Below are 20,231 nucleotides of genomic sequence, written 5' to 3'. Positions count from 1 at the left end.
TCCAGATTTAATAGATGTTTATACAAGGTTAAAAATTATCCTATTCCAAATAAGGGCCAATATAAAACTGTGAACAAGTATGAATCTTGATACAGTCAAAGCACCAAGAGTCTAAATCAGCTGTGTCAAACTGCCGGCCCACGGGCCGGATGCATCAGCAGGAAACCGCGCCCACCCCATTGCTGGCAATGGAGAGAAAGCTCCGATACGTTGCGCGATGTCACGTGACGTCGCAAGTTTCACATGTCTGGTCTAAATAACTGTTGTGGATATCAGCGTGTGCTCCAGGGTACATTAAGTGGAGGAAAGAGTGCCTTAATTGAGTGGCCTCAAAGCAATCAGATCCGAGGCTCAAAGTATCTCAGTGAAGTTACGAATTGAGCATTCATTGAGCAGAGCAATTATCTAATCTGCAGGATCTGATCCGGGTCGGTCACCTGGGACCAGAGGCTTTCAGGCTTGTGCTGGAGCCCCCATCCCCTCAGGGAGCCTCTCTCTAGAAGATTGAAGTCCTCCTGAGAGGATGGGGACTCCAGTATAAGAGTCCCAAAGCTCGGAAGACAAAGCCTCTAGTCCCAGGTGATCGAGCCAGATTGGATCCTGGAGCTTATCCTGGGACATGTACATTCGCCTTAATTCTCTAATCTCCCCAATTCAAAAGCTCCAAATTATTAATAATTATAATTTATTGAATTTGTCAGAGGTAATATTCGAAGAATAAAATTTAGAAAGGGAGTTAATTTAACTTCATTTCCTTCACTTGATTTAGGCACAGCCTGACTCCAATTCACTTTGAACATGATAGGACCTCCCTGCAAAGGGCTAAATCAATTTGCATGGATTGTGCTGCCAGGTTGACAAAGGTCAACGAACAGTATAAGGCATTCATAAACAAAACTTAAACTGGGTTGAACTTAAAAAGGAGAATAAACTCCAATCTTCCCCCCCCCCAAATGTTGCTACATTGATAGTTGAGACTCAGATGCATCATCCTTCAAGTACATCATAACTGAAATGCTTTACAAATTACACTTAAAAGTGTCTTAGTTCCAAGCTTTAGCAGTTATTTCAGTTAATACTAGGGATATTTCTGACACATTCCTTTGTCTTTTTTTTAGATTTTTATTCTTTTTTTCATATACAGCTCAAGGTAGCAAATATACCAATATTCCTCCCTCCTTGTATTTTCCCCAAAACAACTCTGTGAAGCGAGCTAGGCTGGAAGAGAGTGACTGGCCTAAAACACCCAGCCATCTTTCCTGCCCAAGGCAGAACTAGAATGCACAGTCTCTTGGCTTCTAGGCTGATGCCTAAACCACTAGACTAAAGTGGCTCTCTTCTTCATATTCTCATAGATTACCGGTATTTATTATAAATGTACTGCTATATATTTTTAATAAATATAATACAATACAATACAAAATATGCAGGTACTCCTCGCTTAACAAGTGGGACAGGCAACTCCTTCACCAAGTGATGCAGCTGTAAAGCATGGTGTCATATGACTGTGCTGATTTACAAAGGCAGTTCCAGTTGTGGCCATCAGGTAAAATCCTGCACAGCTTCAACTCCCCCCCCCCCCCGCCCAAGTTGACTCTGCCTGTTGGAAGCTGGCAGGGAAGGTCACAAATACGGGAGGAATCATAATTGTGAGCTGATAAGGATCCAAATCATAACAACATGACCATGGGGGCACTGCAATGGCTTCAATTATGAGAATTGGTCATAAATCTTCTCATTCAGTACCACCATAACTTTGAACAGTTGTTGAAAGAGGTCTATCTGTAATATCAATAGTATTTAAATGAGTTGATCTTATACAAAATGGGCCTTTGTTTGGGTTCAGAATTAACTATACTAGTCCTGTTTTCTCTGCACTGCAGGATTCTACTTGCTTAGACTACTGTAAAGTTGAGGTATTTAAAGCAAAACTTGAATTTCTTCTAAACTATGAGCTAATAATCTCTTCCCCAAAATCTGAGGATATTTAACGAATTTCAGCCAAGAAAGTACTGTTCTGAATTAAATATCGTAAGGTTACAAATCAACAATGATACATATCTTTGAAGATGGTCAAAGACAAGAATAGGAACAATAGGATTAGAACTCAGTATTGGATTAGATACTGAGTTCTAGTCCTCAGAACTCAGGATTAGAACTCAAAGTGGGGGAAATAAAATATTAGCTGTATCCCCACTTCCCAAATTTAGAGGACTTTGGAGTCAAATTGATGGTAGCATATAGATGTTGCTCTACCAATACTGGGAATAAGGGGGAAAAATCTGTTTTAGCCTATACTGATTTATCACTTCCTCTAGATTTGGTATGAATTTTTCTTGGATTTGCTGTTATTCATAGATTCAAGTGAGTTTAATCCAATATAACCTCACACAAAGTGATACATACCATTTTATTGTGCTCCTAAGATTAGGTTGGCTGACTGTGCTGTCATCTATAAATATAGTTGAACATGAACTATACTTTTTTGTAAGCTGCCCCGGGGAAACCTATGTGGAAAGAAAATATATATATACAGGTTTATAAAAATGTTTGAAACCCATGATTTCTGGGTTTAATCAGGATTCAGTACTATGCATGTTAGAATCACAGACAATGTTATTAAATAGAACAAATATATATTAATAGAATAATAATAGAATAGAATAGAATAGAATAGAATAGAATAGAATAGAATAGAATAGAATAGAATAGAATAGAATAGAATAGAATAGAATAGAACAGAACAGAATAGAATTGAATAGAATAGAATAGAATTTGGAAGGGACCTTGGAGGTCTTCTAGCCCAGACCCCTGCTCAAGCAGGAGAACCTACCATCTTAGACAAGTGACTGCATGAGTCATAAAAGAGCCAAGGTTGCCTACCCCTGCCTCTTCTTAAAAATCTCTAATGATGGAGCACCCGCGATTTTTGAAGGCAAGCTATTCCACTGGTTAATTGTCCTCAATGTTAAAAAGTTTCTCAATGCCATATTGCTTCTCTCTTGGTCAATTTTCAACCATTGTTTCTTGTCCTACCGTCTGGTGATTTGGAGAATAGTTTGATGCCCTCTTCTTTGTGGCAGCCCCTCAAATACTGGAATACTGTTATCATGTCGTCTCTGTTTCTTCTTTTCTTTAGACTACCAAACCGAAGTCCTGCAGTCGTTCTTCATATGTTTTAGTCTCCAGGCCTTTGATCATTTTAGTTGCTCTTCTCTGAACTTTTTCCAAAGTCTTAACATCTTTTTTGTAGTATGGTGACCAAAATTGGCTACAGTATTCCAGGTGTGGACTTACTAGAGTTTTATAAAAGCAGTACTAATACTTTGCGTGATCTTGATTCTATGCCTCTGTTTATACAACCCAGGATTGTATTAAGGAAGGCACTGAAATAGGTGGCCTGAGAATCAATAAGATAGCAAAAAGAAAGCACAAGAAAGCAAAAAGTAACATTTTCAGCAATGGCCAGTGGTGATATAAATACCAATGGACACCACTATTTTTCTTTTCTTGGTACCTGTTTTTCTTTTAAAGACTACCTGGCAAAGATAAAGAAAAGAAAGAAGACTTTCCAAGTAGTAAAACACATGGCAGAAATTTGTTTGATCACTACGTTGAACACATCATATCACCACTTGTTGAAATATCAGGAACAAATTCATTGAGGTTTCAGAAAGAAACCACAATGGAGTGAATCACTCTCCCAGGCCCAACTCAGATCAAGATCCATTTGTTGCTATTTTAAAAAGGGTAAAATGGATGTGGCTATGTATTTAACAGTTAATACATCTTCACATCAAAGCAAGAGGAAATAAATGTAGTTAATGCAGCAAGAATAGGTCCAACATTGGTATTCAAATCCAGGAATGTAAACTGTGAGGAGTCAAAGACTCAGCCGTAAAAGGGAATGCTACATACTAACAGCAGTGAGATGACTGTAACCTTGCAGGTGTTTTCCCTATCTACAATAACCCTTTTACATTTGCAGAACCAGATAGATTCTTCAAACCTCTGTGTTTCAAAAACAAAAACCACACACCTCCGAATAACAAACTCTGGTCTACCTGTTCAGACTAAGATCCAATTAATCCAAAATTCTTTGCTGGAGTTCTTAGGTAATTCAGAGGCCTCGTTGAGCTATTTGATATATCACTAGTCTGCTGCCTCTGTGTATTTGAGAACCCTAGGTCAGTGGTGGCGAACCTATGGCACGCGTGCCACAGGCGGCACGCAGAGTCCTCTCTATGGGCACGCGTGCCGTCGCCCCAGTCTTAGGCCTTCAGCTGTGTTTTATAAAACCTTTTCACTTTAGGCCTCCGCCGCCATGTGCAATAAAAAAGGTTCAATCAATTTCAACTTCTCACAGGAAAAAAAAAAAGATCTTGCAAAGTTGGAATTGATTGATTGAACTTTTTAGTCCCACCCAGTCTGCTGTTACCACGGCAGCCACGCCCACCCAAAGGGCCACGCCCAGCCGGCACCCGACGATTCATAAGCGGGTTTTGGTTTGCAGTTTGGGCACTCGGTCTCTAAAAGGTTTGCCATCACTGCCCTAGGTGTTCTATTCTACTCTGGCAGCAAATTGTCTTTGAAACAAATTGGAAGCAGAAGTACTACACATAAAATTTATTGTATCAGTTTTAGTGGACAGCAGTCATACAGAAGGCCCACGGCAAGGGACACAGTGCCACTAATTCCATAAATTATACAGATATCCTTATTACTATTAAAGCATACATGAATTTGTCACAGCCTTTTTCAGAGCTGGTGTTGCCTTTAAGTCTGTCTTTCCTCACGGCAGCTGCCTGGACAAGTCCATTCAGTGGTTTTAGCAATATTTTTTCAGAAGTAGTTTGCCACGGTGGTCTTTCCAGGGCTCGGAGAGCGTAACTAGATTTATTAAAACTGAAGCACCAATTAGGTCAAAATAATATGCAGCAGCCCATTGTTCTTAACTGGATTTATTCTGCTAAAGGGGATTTTTGGGAAAAAAATAATTGTATTTTCATTAAGCTAATTATTCAAACCAAACATGCACAACTTACAGTGTGCATCCTCTTTGCTTGAAGGCTTGGATATAAACTTGTGGGTCTTTTCGAAAGCTATTGTCAGGTTTTGCAGCACTTGTTCTACTTTCTACTCCCTTCTTTTTGCAAAGAATTTTGTGCCATCGTCCTACACCCACCTGTTGCTGTATGCTATTTAACTTTCTCCTGCTGTTCTGAAATAAAATCTATGGCTTTTCCTAGCAATAAATAGGAATAAGAGGAGTGGCAATGGAACTATTCTTCCTCTATCGCTTTAAAATTGTGAGTAGGAGTAGAACCGTTCTTCTCAGCCGACTGCATCTTCAAAGGTATCTTATAACTATCACAAAAGTAAGAGAGAGAGAGAGAGAGAGACAGAGACAGAGACAGAGACAGACAGACAGAGACAGAGTCAGAAAGAAAGAAACTCTGCAATGAAGGTCTGGTTGCATGACTTGAAACCTCTTCTAGTCCATTCACCAGAAAATATTAAAAAAATCATTCTATAGAGAAACAAGAACTATGAACTATTCTTTTTATTTACTCCTTTCACAGCTATTGTATGTACTTACATGGTTAATGTGGTTGCTCTTTCTCTTCTCTCTCACTGAAAAAGGAGAAACAAGTTCAGTCAATCAATACATTGTTTTTTAAATTCTATTTTAAAATTCAGCACCTGCTTAAAGTTTTTCCTTTCTACACATTCAACCTTGAGAATTATCTGAGAATAATTTAGGATCATAAAAAACAGTGAGGCAACTTGTTTTTTTTTTCAAAAAAGACATTGCACCTAGATATTAAAAACACATTTCATGAAATAAATACCACTCAGTTCTACAGAACCAACTCCTTTTTTATTTCTTAGTTCAGGGGAAATAGCAATAATTCATCCTGTGCATGAGAGCATCTACTGATTCAACCATTTATTAAAATAAATGGTCGAATCAATAGATGCTCTCATTCGCAGGATGAATTATTGCTATTTCCCCTGATAACATATCAAGTAAGCCAATAAATAAACAATCAACTGCACTGTTTCTATAAAAAGACTCAATGTTGTGAAAGATTTATAAATACTTGTTTAGAAAGGTGGAAACATGATGTTACATGACCATCAAGAATGAACATTAGTATAAAATTATCTCAGTAAACGTTAGCATGTTAATTTGACATAATTCAAGCTAGACTGAAAATTTTTCCACCTAGCAGGGGTGTCAAACTGATGGCCCGCGGGCCGGACGTGTCATCAGGAAACCGCGCCCACTCCATTGCCGGCAAATGGTGCTTGCTGAGAAAGTCTCTTCAATCACTGGTCATAAGATAATGGCACCCAGCCATTCTTAGTTATTCTACTGAATGGGGAGTATTGAGAATGAATAAAGAGGATTAAAAAGAAACCGTCTGAGGCAAACAGCTATGAGAAATGCAGTGAAGAGCAAGCAAAAATGTTGAAGCAAACAGCGCTTTGACAGATATGGAAAGAAATTAAACACCCACTCCATCTCCTCCCATCCTCTTTTTTAAAGGAAGCAAAAATTAGCTTACCATCTGTTTGGGATTTGCTCAAGAAAATTGTGCTTGCTCTAGGATGGTCAGATGGGTTTGACTCCAATGCTAAATCTGAAACAAATATGAAGTGATACTATTCAGAAATAACTTCCTTTTTGGAAGAATAAACAACAGTGAAAACCCATGACATTACATTTTAAATCTGTTTCTAGATGACCTCAGGATGTATTAAAAAACAGTCCTAGTATTTATACATTGATCTCACATGCTCGGAGAATTAGAACTGTACCTCAGAATCATAGCAATAGCTCTAAACAGCAGAAATATTAGATTTAAAAGTAAAATGAATGGATAAGCTAATAGAATAAATTATATTTTCCAAAGAATCTCAAATAGCTTGACGTTCTTAATTTTCCATTCTGAGAGAAAACAAGTCAAGTGTTAAGTGCACTATCCTTTTTACTTAAATCAACGGTGTTTCCAAAAATTCAAAAAACTGTTAAATGTATCAAATCTATGGCAATAGGAAAATACTTAATGAAGAACCACAAAATAAATATGCTATCACCCTTATTATTTGTCACTGCCATGATCCCACTTTTGGAGGTTTTCTAAATCAATTATGGCTGGACAAGACAGAGGAAGAGAAGCCAGTGAAAGGAGGCTTCATTTTAGTACGGTACTAGGCCTGCAGCTCCTGTAGCAGCAAGATTGGCATCATGGTAGGTGAGGCAAGGCAAAGCAAAGCAAAACTGGTTGTGTTGATTCACAGTAATCACAGCACTTTATTGGTAAGTGCTATAATAACACTGGGTTTTTCTGTCAAAGTATTCAGGGAAAGTTTAAGGACAAGCTCTGCTGACCTTGACACCAGATCTCTCTGAATGTCTCTATTCAGAGGAATCATCTACACCAGAGGTCTCCAACCTTTCCGGGCTGAAGGATCGGAGGGAAGGAGAGAAGCTTCAAAATTGATGTGTGTGCACACTGGTGTGGCACTAGCAGCCCCGTTTGCACATGCAGCATGCACTGGTGCCGTGCACGTGTGTGAATGGCCATGCATAGTGGCTAGCGGTGCAAACAGGCTGCAGACACCCGCCCTGTGCTAGCATCCCCGTTCGCGCCCGCGCACATGTGGAAATGGGGCCGTGGGCGCTAGCACGAGTGGGGGGGAAATGCGCACCCACGCACGTGCCAGCCAGCCATTGCCACGGCCCACTGGCCAAGAGCCCACAGCCCGATCCCGGGCCGTGGACCATACATTGGGACCCCTGACCTACACTATCTGCTAAATACTAAAGCAGCTGTTTGAAGTGCAAGTAACCAGGCACGACATGTCAAAGTACATGGAGATATTTCCTTGATCTTTTGAAAGGGAGATTCATACGTAGCTAAGGCAGTTTCTTGTGTACGAGCCATTATATTTTGCAATACATCTCTTAAGGACAAAGAGCGTCACTTATCCCCCAACTGAAAATTACTGAATGAACTCTTGAGAATGTAAGAACATGTGTATGTTCTTATATATGCTCGCTGTCTTGACTTATTTATAAAAATATTAAAGGTGGAATAAAAATCTAATAAAACAAATAAATAATAAACTTTGACCACCTGACTTCATACATGACCAAAAACTATGGATACAAACAAGCACACCATATTTATAGGCTTAACTGAGCCAACAGTGAGGGGAAGCTAATTGACAATGACTAACTCCCTACAATGACCACAACCTCCCCCTGCTTCTACAGAGACTTCCTGTCTATAAGAAATGGTCCAAGCTGAAGGAAAGAGATTAGGCTCCCTCCAGAAAGAGGGGAAATGCTCCATGCCCAGCAGCAACAGAAGTCAGGATTCAGGTTCTGGCAGATACAAGCATATGAATCTCCTAGTTAGGGCAATATGCCTGGTGCATTTCCAGGGAGAACAGTAATGCCATCAGATGACTTGCTGCATTCTATCCTACTTAAGTGAGCTAGAGCAAATCATGATGATGGATCCAATCCTATTTTGGGCAGCCAATACCCAAGTCTGCTCAGATCTGTAGCAATCAACGAGGACTGACTGCTGGGAAGAAAAGTAAGGAAGTAGGTTTCTCGTACTCGGTTCCCATCAGTTTTACACGGATGGAACAATCAAAATGCTTCAAGCTGGAATCAACCTAAAACATTCAGGTGTTTCAACAGAACTTTCTGAATGAGATGTTGTCTTAAAACAGTTTCAATTCTGTTTCCACTCCTAAATATAAGTACTATTGCAAAGAATCATTGCAAAGGTGTATGGGTCATCTGGAAAGGAATATTTCTAGTGGCTCTTAATTTAATGGACTTGAATGGTGAATGAAAAGGTTTTTGTTACAGTTCTTCACATGTAAGTAGATTGATCTCACCCATACTGAACGGAAGCTAATGGGAGATGGAGTTTAATAATTTGGGAAGGGCAGAGGTTTCTCATATCTGCATTAAAGCATGTTTTAAATTGAGTTTAGAAATGCACATGCAACCAGAGCTTCAGTCTACATAAAACAATCTGTCTGATCATCCTGAAAAGGAGCCTCATGAAGAGTATGTTACAAAACAGCTCATTTTCTATTGATCAGCTGCAGCTAAGCATATCAGCCTAACATGTTAAAAGCCCCGATAATTTTATCTGTACTTTCCCAGTTGATACAGTATTTCCACAAAAGTACAATTCTATTTAAGCCCAACTGAAAGCATCTTTTCAAAACAGTTTCCAATCTATGATCCCTCCATTTTGTCTGATTTAAATCCCATTTTACCTCAATCATCTCCAAACTGCCTCCAAACTGCTCAAAAAGAAAAAAAAGAAACTGCTCAAAAAGTGTTCAAAGGTTCAGCAGCTCCTTGGGATGAAAGTGGATGAAAATGAGAAGTGGAGATAAATAACTTTTGCATACTGATGACACTTTAGTCAGAGTATCTGGAATATTTTTGTACCACTTTCATATGCACATTTGGAAAAAAGGGGCAGGGAAAATGGAATTTTCTAGCACTCCATAGGCTACTGGCCATGGGTAGGAGAGAACACATCAAATACTATCTTCTGTAACTATTCCTCCAGGAAAGACCACAATTGTGCCTCTTAAGCCTAAACGATGGAGTCCGCATATTGGACTCCAACAAAATACCCATGAAAAGGAGACCAGCTTATTACATAGGAATAACATTCCAATGTAAAGATATAATGTATAGTGTATCCACGCCTACCATTCAGATACTAATATGATTCCTTTATATGAAGCTGCCTGGAGTTGCTTTTTAGAGTGAGATGGGCGGCATATAAATTTAACAAATAAATGTATGATTCCATACATAGCAACAGCAACATACTACATACAGTAGGTTTGTCAACAGGGTAATACAATAAGTGCATGCTTTTTCAAATTCAGACTGAGCTAAAAAGACGTATTTTATCACACTGTACAAATATCAGATCAATCTGTTTTGAATTCAGAAAAGGCAGAACAAATTCTTTTGGACCCAAGTAATTCTTTCAAGTTCAGGTAATTTCAATTTAAAACAGGTCAAACATTTTATGTACCTCTAGAGTAGGGATGTGTAAAGTATTCTGTGCATGGACTTTTCACGCATGAAATAGCTATTTTGGGATGGTCTGTGTCTGGACTGAAATGTGTTCCATCTGTGCATGGATCTGCCACACATGTTTTGTCTGAACATGGACTTGGAAGATGTATGCTATGGGCAAATTTGTGTCAGTAGCTCAGAGGAAACAGACCAAGCAAGCAAGGAACGGGTTGGCAAAATATCCCAAGCAAGGGTGTCGTGGCCAAAGGGAAAAAGAGAGGAAGTGGTGTTCTGAACCAGCCCTCTTCTGGCCTTGTAAAGGCAAACCCCTATTTAGAAAGAAGAGACTGGAGAGCGTCCAAGGCTAAAAGGCATCCGCCAAGATTTATTACGCAGTTAACAAAAACACTAGAGCTTGTCTTCTCAAGCGGAAAAGTTGTTTTCAGCAACCAGCCCCTCCCCAAACACTCCTTTTATAGAGAGCTCAGGGCGTGGTCTCCCTGTGCCTCCTCCCGAGGAGTCCCACATTCTTTCTTTGTTTGTTCCTGCTCGACTGCCTCCTGCGTCGGGCGTCCTTGAACAGGGCCAGCTGTGGGTCATCATCTTCCGCACTATCGGGCTCACGCAGCTGAGAAGAGGGCCCCGGCTGGGAACTCTGCCAAGCCTCCACGCCATCATCAACCGGTTCGTCTCCCACACGGTCCTCCTCCCCCTCATCTGAGTCATCCGACACATCTGAGCCGGCTGCCGAAACCACAGGCTGGCCCTGAGTCACAACAAGTGGAGTCAGGCAGGTAGAATATGTTGCCAAGGGTTACAATGGCAGCGAAGGAGAAAGAAGGGAAGATCACTGGAAACAATTGGAAGAGGAAGGCAGAACTCTATTATCCAGTAAGATGCTCCAAAATGTTTTGAGCCCAAACCCAGAATGAGTATATTCCAATTCTGCTGGATTGTGGCTCGTCCAGAACATTCCAGCAAAACTTGCAAGGCACAGTGTGGTTGTTCTGTGCACAGAATGAAACTTTATTTTATATTTTGTGAACAACCCTATCCTAGGTCACTTATTTGACAATTTATACAACACAGAGGCCCTAGACTCTGGAGATATTCATTCAAAGACCCATGAAAACCTGGCACCAAATTGTAATTTTCAATGTAATATTTTAAGAAAATTCTTATTCGGGGATTAATCAAGTTTAAATTGACATTAAATCCATTTCCACATTTTGTTACGGTTTCACATTTTTAGAGTGCAGCTCCCAGCATATTAATCAAATTCTACTCAAAAAGCTGCACATTCCTGATTTGCACAATGGTGAAAAAAGTTAAATTTTGACATAGGGGTCGATTCTGGCCTACAAATGTCCAAGTATCCAATAGCCTGAAGCTCTGCTCTTGAGCACACAAATGTGCTTTCTACATCTTTACAAAGGGAAGGAAAAGCAGTTCCTCAGGAAACCCTTAGTTCAGAATCAGAGCACTGTGAAATGACACAATCTGAGGTTTCAACCTTCACCACTTGGGGAAAAAATGAAAGGTGGCAAAACAGTTTCTGTGAACTCTTGCTTCATGGTCTTCCACCAGAGCGTGTGATAGCAAAGTGTTCAGCTTCAGGAAAAGGAAAAGGCTTTAGAGAGGTCCATTATTGTAATCTACAATAGTCCCTGGGAGAAAGCCTGGAAAATGTTCCCACTCTCTGGGTGGATCCTTTTTTTCCACTCCTAGCTTATAGTTATAGATGAAATATATTTTCACATAACTTCTACATTAAAAAGTCTTAGCACCAGCACCTAATCCATGAACGTTTCATATCAAACTTTCCTAAGAGTAAGCCAATTATGGGAAAGAATTTAGCAACAGCAATTAAATTATGGCACGTTAAAAACAGTGATTTTTGTCAACAAGAAAGAGTGTAAATAATTTAAACAAAGCTTTCCAATAATTCATGACAAATATTAGGTTAAAATGTTGATATACATATGAAGAAACATAGCTTTGAATATAAAGCCTAATATTTCAAAATTTATTCAATATTTACACAATTGAAATACAGAGAACATTATTTCAATTATATTTTTCAGATATGTAAGAAAAGTCAACTAGTTTTTATTCCACTCACTCTCTGCACACATGCAAGAATACTAAGCAATGTAATTTACCTGTCAGAATCCATTTATATCACATTCATAAATGTATGTTTAAAATATTATCCCGCCCCCCATGGATTCTGCCATCTTCCGAGGAAGGAGGAGCGCATGTGGATTCAGCCTGCCTTAGGTTATTTCAAAGACCAAGGGAAATCTTTTGAACTGAGGGAACAAAAGGGAGGGTTAGAGAAGAAGGCATCTGGCCTGTGTCTTCATTTAATTCTGTAGAGGAAGAAGGCAATAACCATAAAGATTCGAAGTTCCTTTTTTCCCACGAAAGGGATGACATGAAGTAAAATGATGGGGGCTGAACAAATGGGGTTGAGGGAAGGGGGGTTGAACCAAGAACCCTTTATAAAGTTTCAATTTGTAAAACAGTAAGTCCTGTCTTGTATTTCCACAACCAAGTATGTCCTAGTAAAAATTCCTTTTGGACTAGAACTGACTCCAAGAGTTTTTGTTTTCCTAAGACGTGGATTGGGGTGGGTCCTGACATTACCTAACAAGTAACAAACACGTTCTAGTAACTTGGATTCCTATAAAGTTCTTAAAATCTACCCATAGGACTTCGGCAGTTTGTGTTCAGTCACTAAGTATTTACTGGCCAGATGCCCTTCCTGACACCTAAGTGGAGTTCGCAACAGGTATTTTCTCTCTGGTCTTCGAGAAACATTTGTCGCTACCTCGGACTGAACACTCAACCTTCTGAGTGGGAGGAGACCATCTTCATCATTAGGCCACCATATCACTATATGTGAACAATATAGGAGATAAAATATTAAATTACGATAAAATCATAATAAAATCCCCATAATATGGAGCCATAGAATTTCAATGGGGTAGATGTTATAAGGAAATTATCCATCTAACAGCTTCTGGTGTGGCTGTGATGAGATCATCCCAGAGCCTTGACATTTCCTGAGGAGACATTCCTGAACTATATATGTTATTGTTTGTTCCAGTGCACCACGGTCACATTTCAGGGTTCTCAGCCATTCCCCACTTAAAGAGCTTTGCTTTAGTTCTGGCATGATTCTATTCTGGTTACTACAGTACTGGTTAAAAGTCACAGAGTGATGCCTATTTTTAAGAAGTGCCTTATGAAGCACACATTGTATCACATTCATCTACTTTGATCAGGTTAAGCCTCTCTCCAAATTGAACAATTCAAGTAAACATAAGTCAACTGAAAACTGTGAAGATAACTCCAAACTCTTATGTTTATTTCTTTCTCTGTATGTATTAAAGAAAATTATTTATTTCCTACAATATTTAATTCTGTGCTGTACCATTGGTTTAGTAGCCTAAACATATTTATGTTTAGGTTTTTAAATTTGTTTTTCCCATCATCATTGCAGGCTTTGAAAATGTTAAAGCCTGCATTTTTACAATTTCGTCCTAAAAACAAAACAAATATTAAATCCCAGTAAATAGAACAAAACCAAGTAGATTATTTGTTATAACGATTGGGGTTTATTTTTGAGACTTGCTACAGCTCCATGCTAAATGATAAAAAAATAAACCTAGGATCATGCCACATGGCCTCCACTGTAGGGGTGGATTGGCCAGCTCTCCTTCCCAAATGTGATCTCCAGGGCTCTGAATATTGCATTCGAGAAGGAGAGCTGATCACGCTGCCCCTTGGCCTCCCTGAAGTCTGTGTGGCACTTTCCCGGAAGCAGGTACCATTTCGGTGCAGCCACAACTCAATGCTGCCACTCCTATAAGGGTGCCCACTTCAAGAATGGTGCCACATGGTGTAGAAAAGTCACATAGTAGACTGGCTATTTCCAGAAAGAGATGTTTCAAAAAGGTAAATGACCAATCCGCGATGCAGGGGGAAGAGGATGTGGAACCCAGTGGGGTGGGAAACAGGCCCAATTCCTGCAAGGATTCGGTGGGATGGGCCCAAAGCTTGTGATGACCCAACGAGGCATGAAGCAGAACATGGATATGCTTCAGGGAATATGGGAGGCCTCGGAAAGCCTGAGGTAGGCCATGTTTGAGCTGGGAAGGTGCTGCAGTGCAAGCCTGGACCAGCACTAGGCCTCCTCCACCCATGAGATATCCCATCTCCAGTTAATAACCACATTAGGGAGAGTAGTGATGGGAGTCCTTAACAGAGGCAATTACACGAGTGCCTTGCTTAACAGCCACTGTAATAGGCAGGTTAGAACCACCTGTATTCTGCATTCAAATGGGGCATCTCAATCATTTTGGAAGTGTTTTTACTAAGACTGCTTTGAACTCAAAACTATCAACAGAGAAATCTTGTGCAGAAAGTAGGTTTTAAAGCTCAAAACAGGGCATTTTGAATAGTTTGGAAGTTTGGAAATGTCCTGTATAACACTAGTAATCATCATCCAAAATTTATATTCATCATGCTCCAGTTTATAATTACCAAAAGCAGCTAATACATGAAACAGTTCCAAGGTAATCCACCATAACCAGTAAAAGTTGAAGTTGAAGAGTACAACTGTGCTTTCCCAATCAGTAATATTTTATTCATATATTAAATTCAGTAGTAAATCATTTCTCGTATATTGCTAGTTTAAAAGGTGAATACATTCTTCTACATATAATCCCCATGGGTCATTCTTGTAATCAAGGAACCAAGATTTCCATGATGTTTCCTTCCTGATGAATTTTATGAAAAAGAATGCTAAAGGTTTTACACCATTTTACTAGTGTTGTCAGTCTGCTGTAATACAAAAGATCTTTCTAGATATTAGCACATATAAATAATATTAATTCTATCCTTCCCATAAGAGACCATTCTACTCATTCTACTAGTTAGTAGCTCTTGATTGTTAAATCATACATAAAATTAATCTAATTCAAGCATACTCAGAGTTGTTTCTAGAGTACTTTTGTACTTTTTGCATGCAGCTATTTTAAGGAATGTCATTTTTTAAGAAAAAAATTGCACTGTCTGCTTTAAAGCATGAACCCTTTTTGAAATGTTAATATTAAATTGGGGAAAATAAAAACCAACACATCCTCCCTATCAGTGCAATATTTCAGTACATGTAACTCCATTTACATCTATAAATTCATTCAGTCCATGTGGGTATCTTAAGGCTTAAGCACCACATGCAACCAAGGTCAATGTGGAATTATAAAAATTACAAAAAAAATTGACTAAATTCCTACTCTTTTGAAAAGGGATGCATATGAAAGCCCCTAAAATAGGCTTTTGCTGGGAAACTATGAAAAGACATCCCTCTCTCATAAAATGAGAGAAGGAGGACCAACCAGTATAGGTACAGATCATCATGAAGAAAAATCTATGTGATTACTAAGAGTTGACACCAACTGGTTTGCCCATAATCAATCAATCACATAGCAACTCAAAGAAAAACAAAATACCCTACCTCTACTTGTGCACCTAATGATCATATCATTCTCCAACTTAGTGAAATCCTCATTCTTCTAAAAATATTAAACGTAATACCTGTCCATTAAAAGTTTTCCCATTTATGAACTGCATAGCATGAATGAATTAAAGATTCAATCCCAAAACTGGGAATGGGGGAAGGGGGACTTTGATCAATTTAGAGCTTAATTATCTTTATTACCATCTGTGTACCTTCTTCAGCTCTAATATGTTTCAACGAATTCAGAATGCATTACAGGGATGTAATTATATACAAGATATATGAGACATAAATTAACCATTTTATTCAATTAATCCAATTTCCTGATTTTGTGATACAGTACATCATACAGTAACCACACTGAATGTGGGAAGAATGTATAGCAAGAAACTAGCATGTATGTCCAAACTTGTCCCCATTATAGGGTAACAGTTTTCTATTTCCTTGTAAAATTAAGTAAAATGCTGTCTTGATTTAACAATAAAACAATCTAATCTTGAGTTAAGAAAAAGAGATGGATTAGAAACTGACTTTAATGCTGTATCTCAGTTGTTGGCTTGGCTATAGCTTGACACTATCCAGTCAAAATAGTATCATGTTCCAAACGCCCTTGCTTTGCTGTTTTCATTCTTTCTAGAAAATCTATAGCACTTCACAAAATAGCTAATATGCATGATATGAATGGAAGAAACCATCTGAAAATCAGAAAAAAATGTGTTTTATGTTATAGCATTTTATTGTGTTTTATCTTAGGCATCCAGAATTCTTTTTTATAAAATTGGGAGCCATTTATCTAAACAAACATCCTTTAATGTGTCAAATACACAGAAACACGATTACATGCTGTTTATATTTCTACATCATTCAATTTTGCTCAAAATATGACTATCAAAGTTTATTACTAATTTACTGAGCAGGATGGAACTGCCCCAGTGATTTAGACACATTCCAATTATAACTAAACATAAATTCGATGTACTGAATTTCTGAGACTTTCATGAACATCATAAAGTTACCAATAATATAATTGCATACTGGAGATCATTTCCTCACTTTAAATGTTACCCAAATATGTTGAAATCCTTTGAAGGTGGAATCTCTTGTTCTACGGAGATGTACAAGCAACATTTTCCCCTTTCACCCCATGAATATATAATTAAAATCTTCTCCAGAAAGTCCCCCAAATCTTCTGCAACAAATTTAGACGATATTTAAGCAGATCAACGAATCGTTTCCAAAAGCAAATTTCAATCTATGAAGAGACATCATTTCACAAATGCAACATTACCATGCATATGAAAATGTCCAGCAGCAGAAACAAAAATAATTCTGGAAGGGAAAAAAAATGCACCAACTCCATGCACAGAACTGTAACAACAACTCAGGCAACCGCTGCTCAAAATGACTAGGAAAAAGCCAACAACTAACTAGTGATCTGAATAGGGCAAGGGGGGAAATTCTCTCTCCAGATTTGTTTTTTATTTCGAGTCCATTAGAGCACGTTGACGTCTGCTCCTCTTCAATTGAGCAAAAGTTGGCAATACTGTTTCAAGTCACGATGACTGCAGATCCGTTTTCAGAGAAAATTTTGATTTCTAAATTTACAGTGTGTAAACGGGATGCAATTTTGACGATTTCACCTGTATAGCTTTTGTCTTTCACAAAGGCACCTAATGCTTGTTAGGCGAGTGGGCCTAACCGCTTCCTTCCAGAAAGTTGACCGTCTCACACCCACAATCGGAAACCGGCCATGTTCTGCGTTAAACGTGACAGAAGCCAGGTGGGCCATGCCTAGTGGCTGGAAAGCACGACACCCCCCCCCCCGCCAACCCCATTTTCCTCGAGTAACGGGACGTACGCGATTCTTTAAAACAGGGGTCTTCAAACTTGGCCCTTTTATGACTTGTGGACTTCAACTCCCAGAATTCCTCAGCCAGCAAAGCTGGCTGAGGAATTCTGGGAGTTGAAGTCCACAAGTCATAAAAGGGCCAAGTTTGAAGACCCCTGCTTTAAAGGGAGGCTCGCTTGCTCTCCGCGCCGAAGGCACTTGCGAAGCATCGCCGAGGGTAGAAACGCCAGCCCGCACTGGCAGCCGCCGCTGTCACTACTCACCATCCGGGAACTCGCGGTCGCTGATGTGCTGCAGGTGAGGGCCCCCTCCGCCGGGATCCGAGTCTCCCGAGTCCGCCTCGGCGATCTCCCGATAAGCACCAGCCCTCCGCTCTAGCCCCGCCGCCGCCGGCCCGCTCCCCGCTCGCCCGCCGCCGCCGCCGGCCCCCAGAGCGGAGCCGCGCGCCCGGCCGAGCTTCGGGCTGGCCCCGGGAGACACGCAGCAGGTGACGGTGTTGCCCATGCTGGCGCGGGACTACTGCCGCCGGCGCCGGCGCCGCCTGGGCTGGGCCCGAGCGGGGCTGCAGGAGGCCGCAGCCACGGCCACATCAGCGCCGTCTCATCCTCGCTTTCGCCGCCGCCGCCGCCTCAGTGGGGCGAGCCCAGAAGCCGGAGAAGGAAGACCGGAGGCTGTAGCCCCCACCCCCTCCTCCTCCACCAGGCGGCTCTGCGACGGCGCTCTCACGCGGCCCCCCCCCGACGACCGGCCAATCACGGCCCGCGCCTTACGCCCTCACGTGATCGCGTCCCAGGGGGATAGCCCTGTGGTGGTGCCACCTAAAACTACGTAGCAGGGCGGGGCCGGCTGCGCTCCGCTCTCGGCCGTCCTCTCCGAGCGTTCGAAAAGGAAGCGCGGCGCGGGGGGGGGGGGGGGAGAGAGGAAGGAAGGAAGGCGGGGCTTCGCTTCTCTGTACTCGTTGGGCGGGGCGCGCTTCTGGAAGTGGAAAAGGAAGGCCGAGCCGACGTTAGGCCGGAAACGATCCCGACTCCCAACCTTTTCGTTATCTCGAGGAGGCTACTCCTTTCCCGGCCTGCTCCTTCGTGCCTGCCGAGAACAACCACCTTGTCCCAAATGGCCCGACTTTCACACAGCTGCTTGTGGGAGGGGCGCGGCCGGGTAGCCGCAACTGACCGATCTCGCTCGCTTAAGAGTCGGCAGGTGGCAGTATCGAGCCGACCGTGCCTGCCTTCGGCAACTGAGAGCGGCGATTGAACCAAGTCAGGGGTAGGCAACCTCGGCTCTTTTAGGACTCACGGACTTCAACTCCCAGAATTCCTGAGCCAGCCATGCTGGCTCAGGAATTCTGGGAGTTGAAGTCCGTGAGTCATAAAAGAGCCAAGGTTGCCTACCCCTGGGCTAAGACAAGCCTTGGCTCCCAGCCAAGCGGAATAGCCTCAGGCAAGTCCCCCATAACATTTTTACCATTCTCCTCAAATCACAGAACCAGCCTTTTACCCAGCAGCAGCTAGCCCAGTATGAGGCTGAATTATTCCCCTCAGACCCTATCTCCTTTGAGTGATGCACTATGCTCAATCCTGCCACCCTACTGCCCACAGAACAGTCTGATGAAACTTTGCATGACTGACCCGTACCTGGTCCATGAAGCTGAATTACCCCAGCCCGACCTGAGTGATGTATCTTTGTGAAACCCAGATGTAGATTTTTATTTTTTTTTACAGATAGGTCATCCTATACACATGAAACTGTCTGGGCTTCCCCGCTGCCTTCCTCCTATAGCATACAATTGGCTGAGCTTCTAGCTTTAACGAAAATGTGCAAAGCTGCTGAGAAGCTGCTGAGAAGTGGTCTACTAACATATATACGGATTCTAGATACCTGTTTGGGGTTTGCCCTGCAGAGGCCTGGAAGGAGATATTTGAGGCTAGCTTTAAGGATTGGTTCTGGTGGATCCCAGACAGCAGACCAATAGCCCCCCCTAATTGACTGATATGCCAACACTACATTCAAAGGGCCATTGCGGGACTCAGGCAATGGTAGATGCCATCAGGCGAGTCTGGTACACCCCAGGGGCATACAGTGAAGCCAGCTGCATAGCCAAAAATTGCCAGACATGTCAAGCCAACAATGTCTCCTCCAAGAAAAGCCATACATGCAGGAGGAAGACCATGGGTGCAACGCCCCTTTGAAAATTACAATTCAATTATATCTAGCTTCCACAGGCAAATGGCTACCAATATGTTTTAGCATGCAGGGACCAGCTCACCCACTGGGTAGAAACTTTTCGCTGCCACCATGCCACTGCCCTTGAGACAGCACAACACCTACTGGAAGACATTATGCCCGGGTTCAGAGTGACAAGTGTCTTGGACATGGACTGAGGGATCCACTTCATGTCACAGATCATCACCCACATCCTTCAGGCCCTCAGGATCACCCAAAACCTTCACACACCCTGGCACCCATCCTTGTCTGGGGGAGAGGCGTGTGTAGAAGTTCAAGACCCTACTGGGCAGGCTTTGCCAAGAGACCTACCTGTCATGGCCCCAAGCCTTTCCTATAGCACTGTTCCACTTAAGAACAAGACCTCATCGAGACCAAGGCATCTCCCCATTTGAACTCTTCTTTGGCCGACCTCTTGGCACCCTTAAAGGCTTGGATCCACATTCACTGAGCCTAGAAAGAGGGGATGCGGTTCTATCCTCTTATCTTGCAGTTTTACAGCAGCAACTTCGTGATTTGTGGAGGTACAGTGCTTTGACCTAGACGCTACC

The 20,231-nt window shown here is 41.4% G+C and overlaps 1 protein-coding gene across 2 annotated transcripts in view; it reads right to left on the bottom strand.

Annotated features, from left to right (window-relative positions):
• Positions 1 to 18,136, bottom strand: part of CCNYL1 (cyclin Y like 1) — a 31,316-nt gene extending 13,180 nt beyond the window's left edge. For both annotated transcript variants that reach the window (XR_014491480.1, XM_083354926.1), the window contains exons 1-4: positions 17,721 to 18,136; positions 6,573 to 6,647; positions 5,600 to 5,634; positions 2,407 to 2,507 (exon numbers count right to left, since the gene is read on the bottom strand). Coding sequence is in view for 1 of the 2 variants with exons in the window: in XM_083354926.1 (XP_083211052.1) it covers positions 2,407 to 2,507; positions 5,600 to 5,634; positions 6,573 to 6,647; positions 17,721 to 17,961 (452 nt within the window). In the remaining variant the exon portion in view is untranslated. The remainder of the gene's footprint in view (positions 1 to 2,406; positions 2,508 to 5,599; positions 5,635 to 6,572; positions 6,648 to 17,720) is intronic.
• Positions 18,137 to 20,231: the final 2,095 nt, after the last annotated feature.

The sequence above is a fragment of the Vipera ursinii genome (genome assembly GCF_947247035.1).
Source record: "Vipera ursinii genome assembly, chromosome: 1".
NCBI classification, from domain to species: domain Eukaryota; kingdom Metazoa; phylum Chordata; class Lepidosauria; order Squamata; family Viperidae; genus Vipera; species Vipera ursinii.
This window is presented reverse-complemented; position numbering and strand designations above follow the sequence as displayed.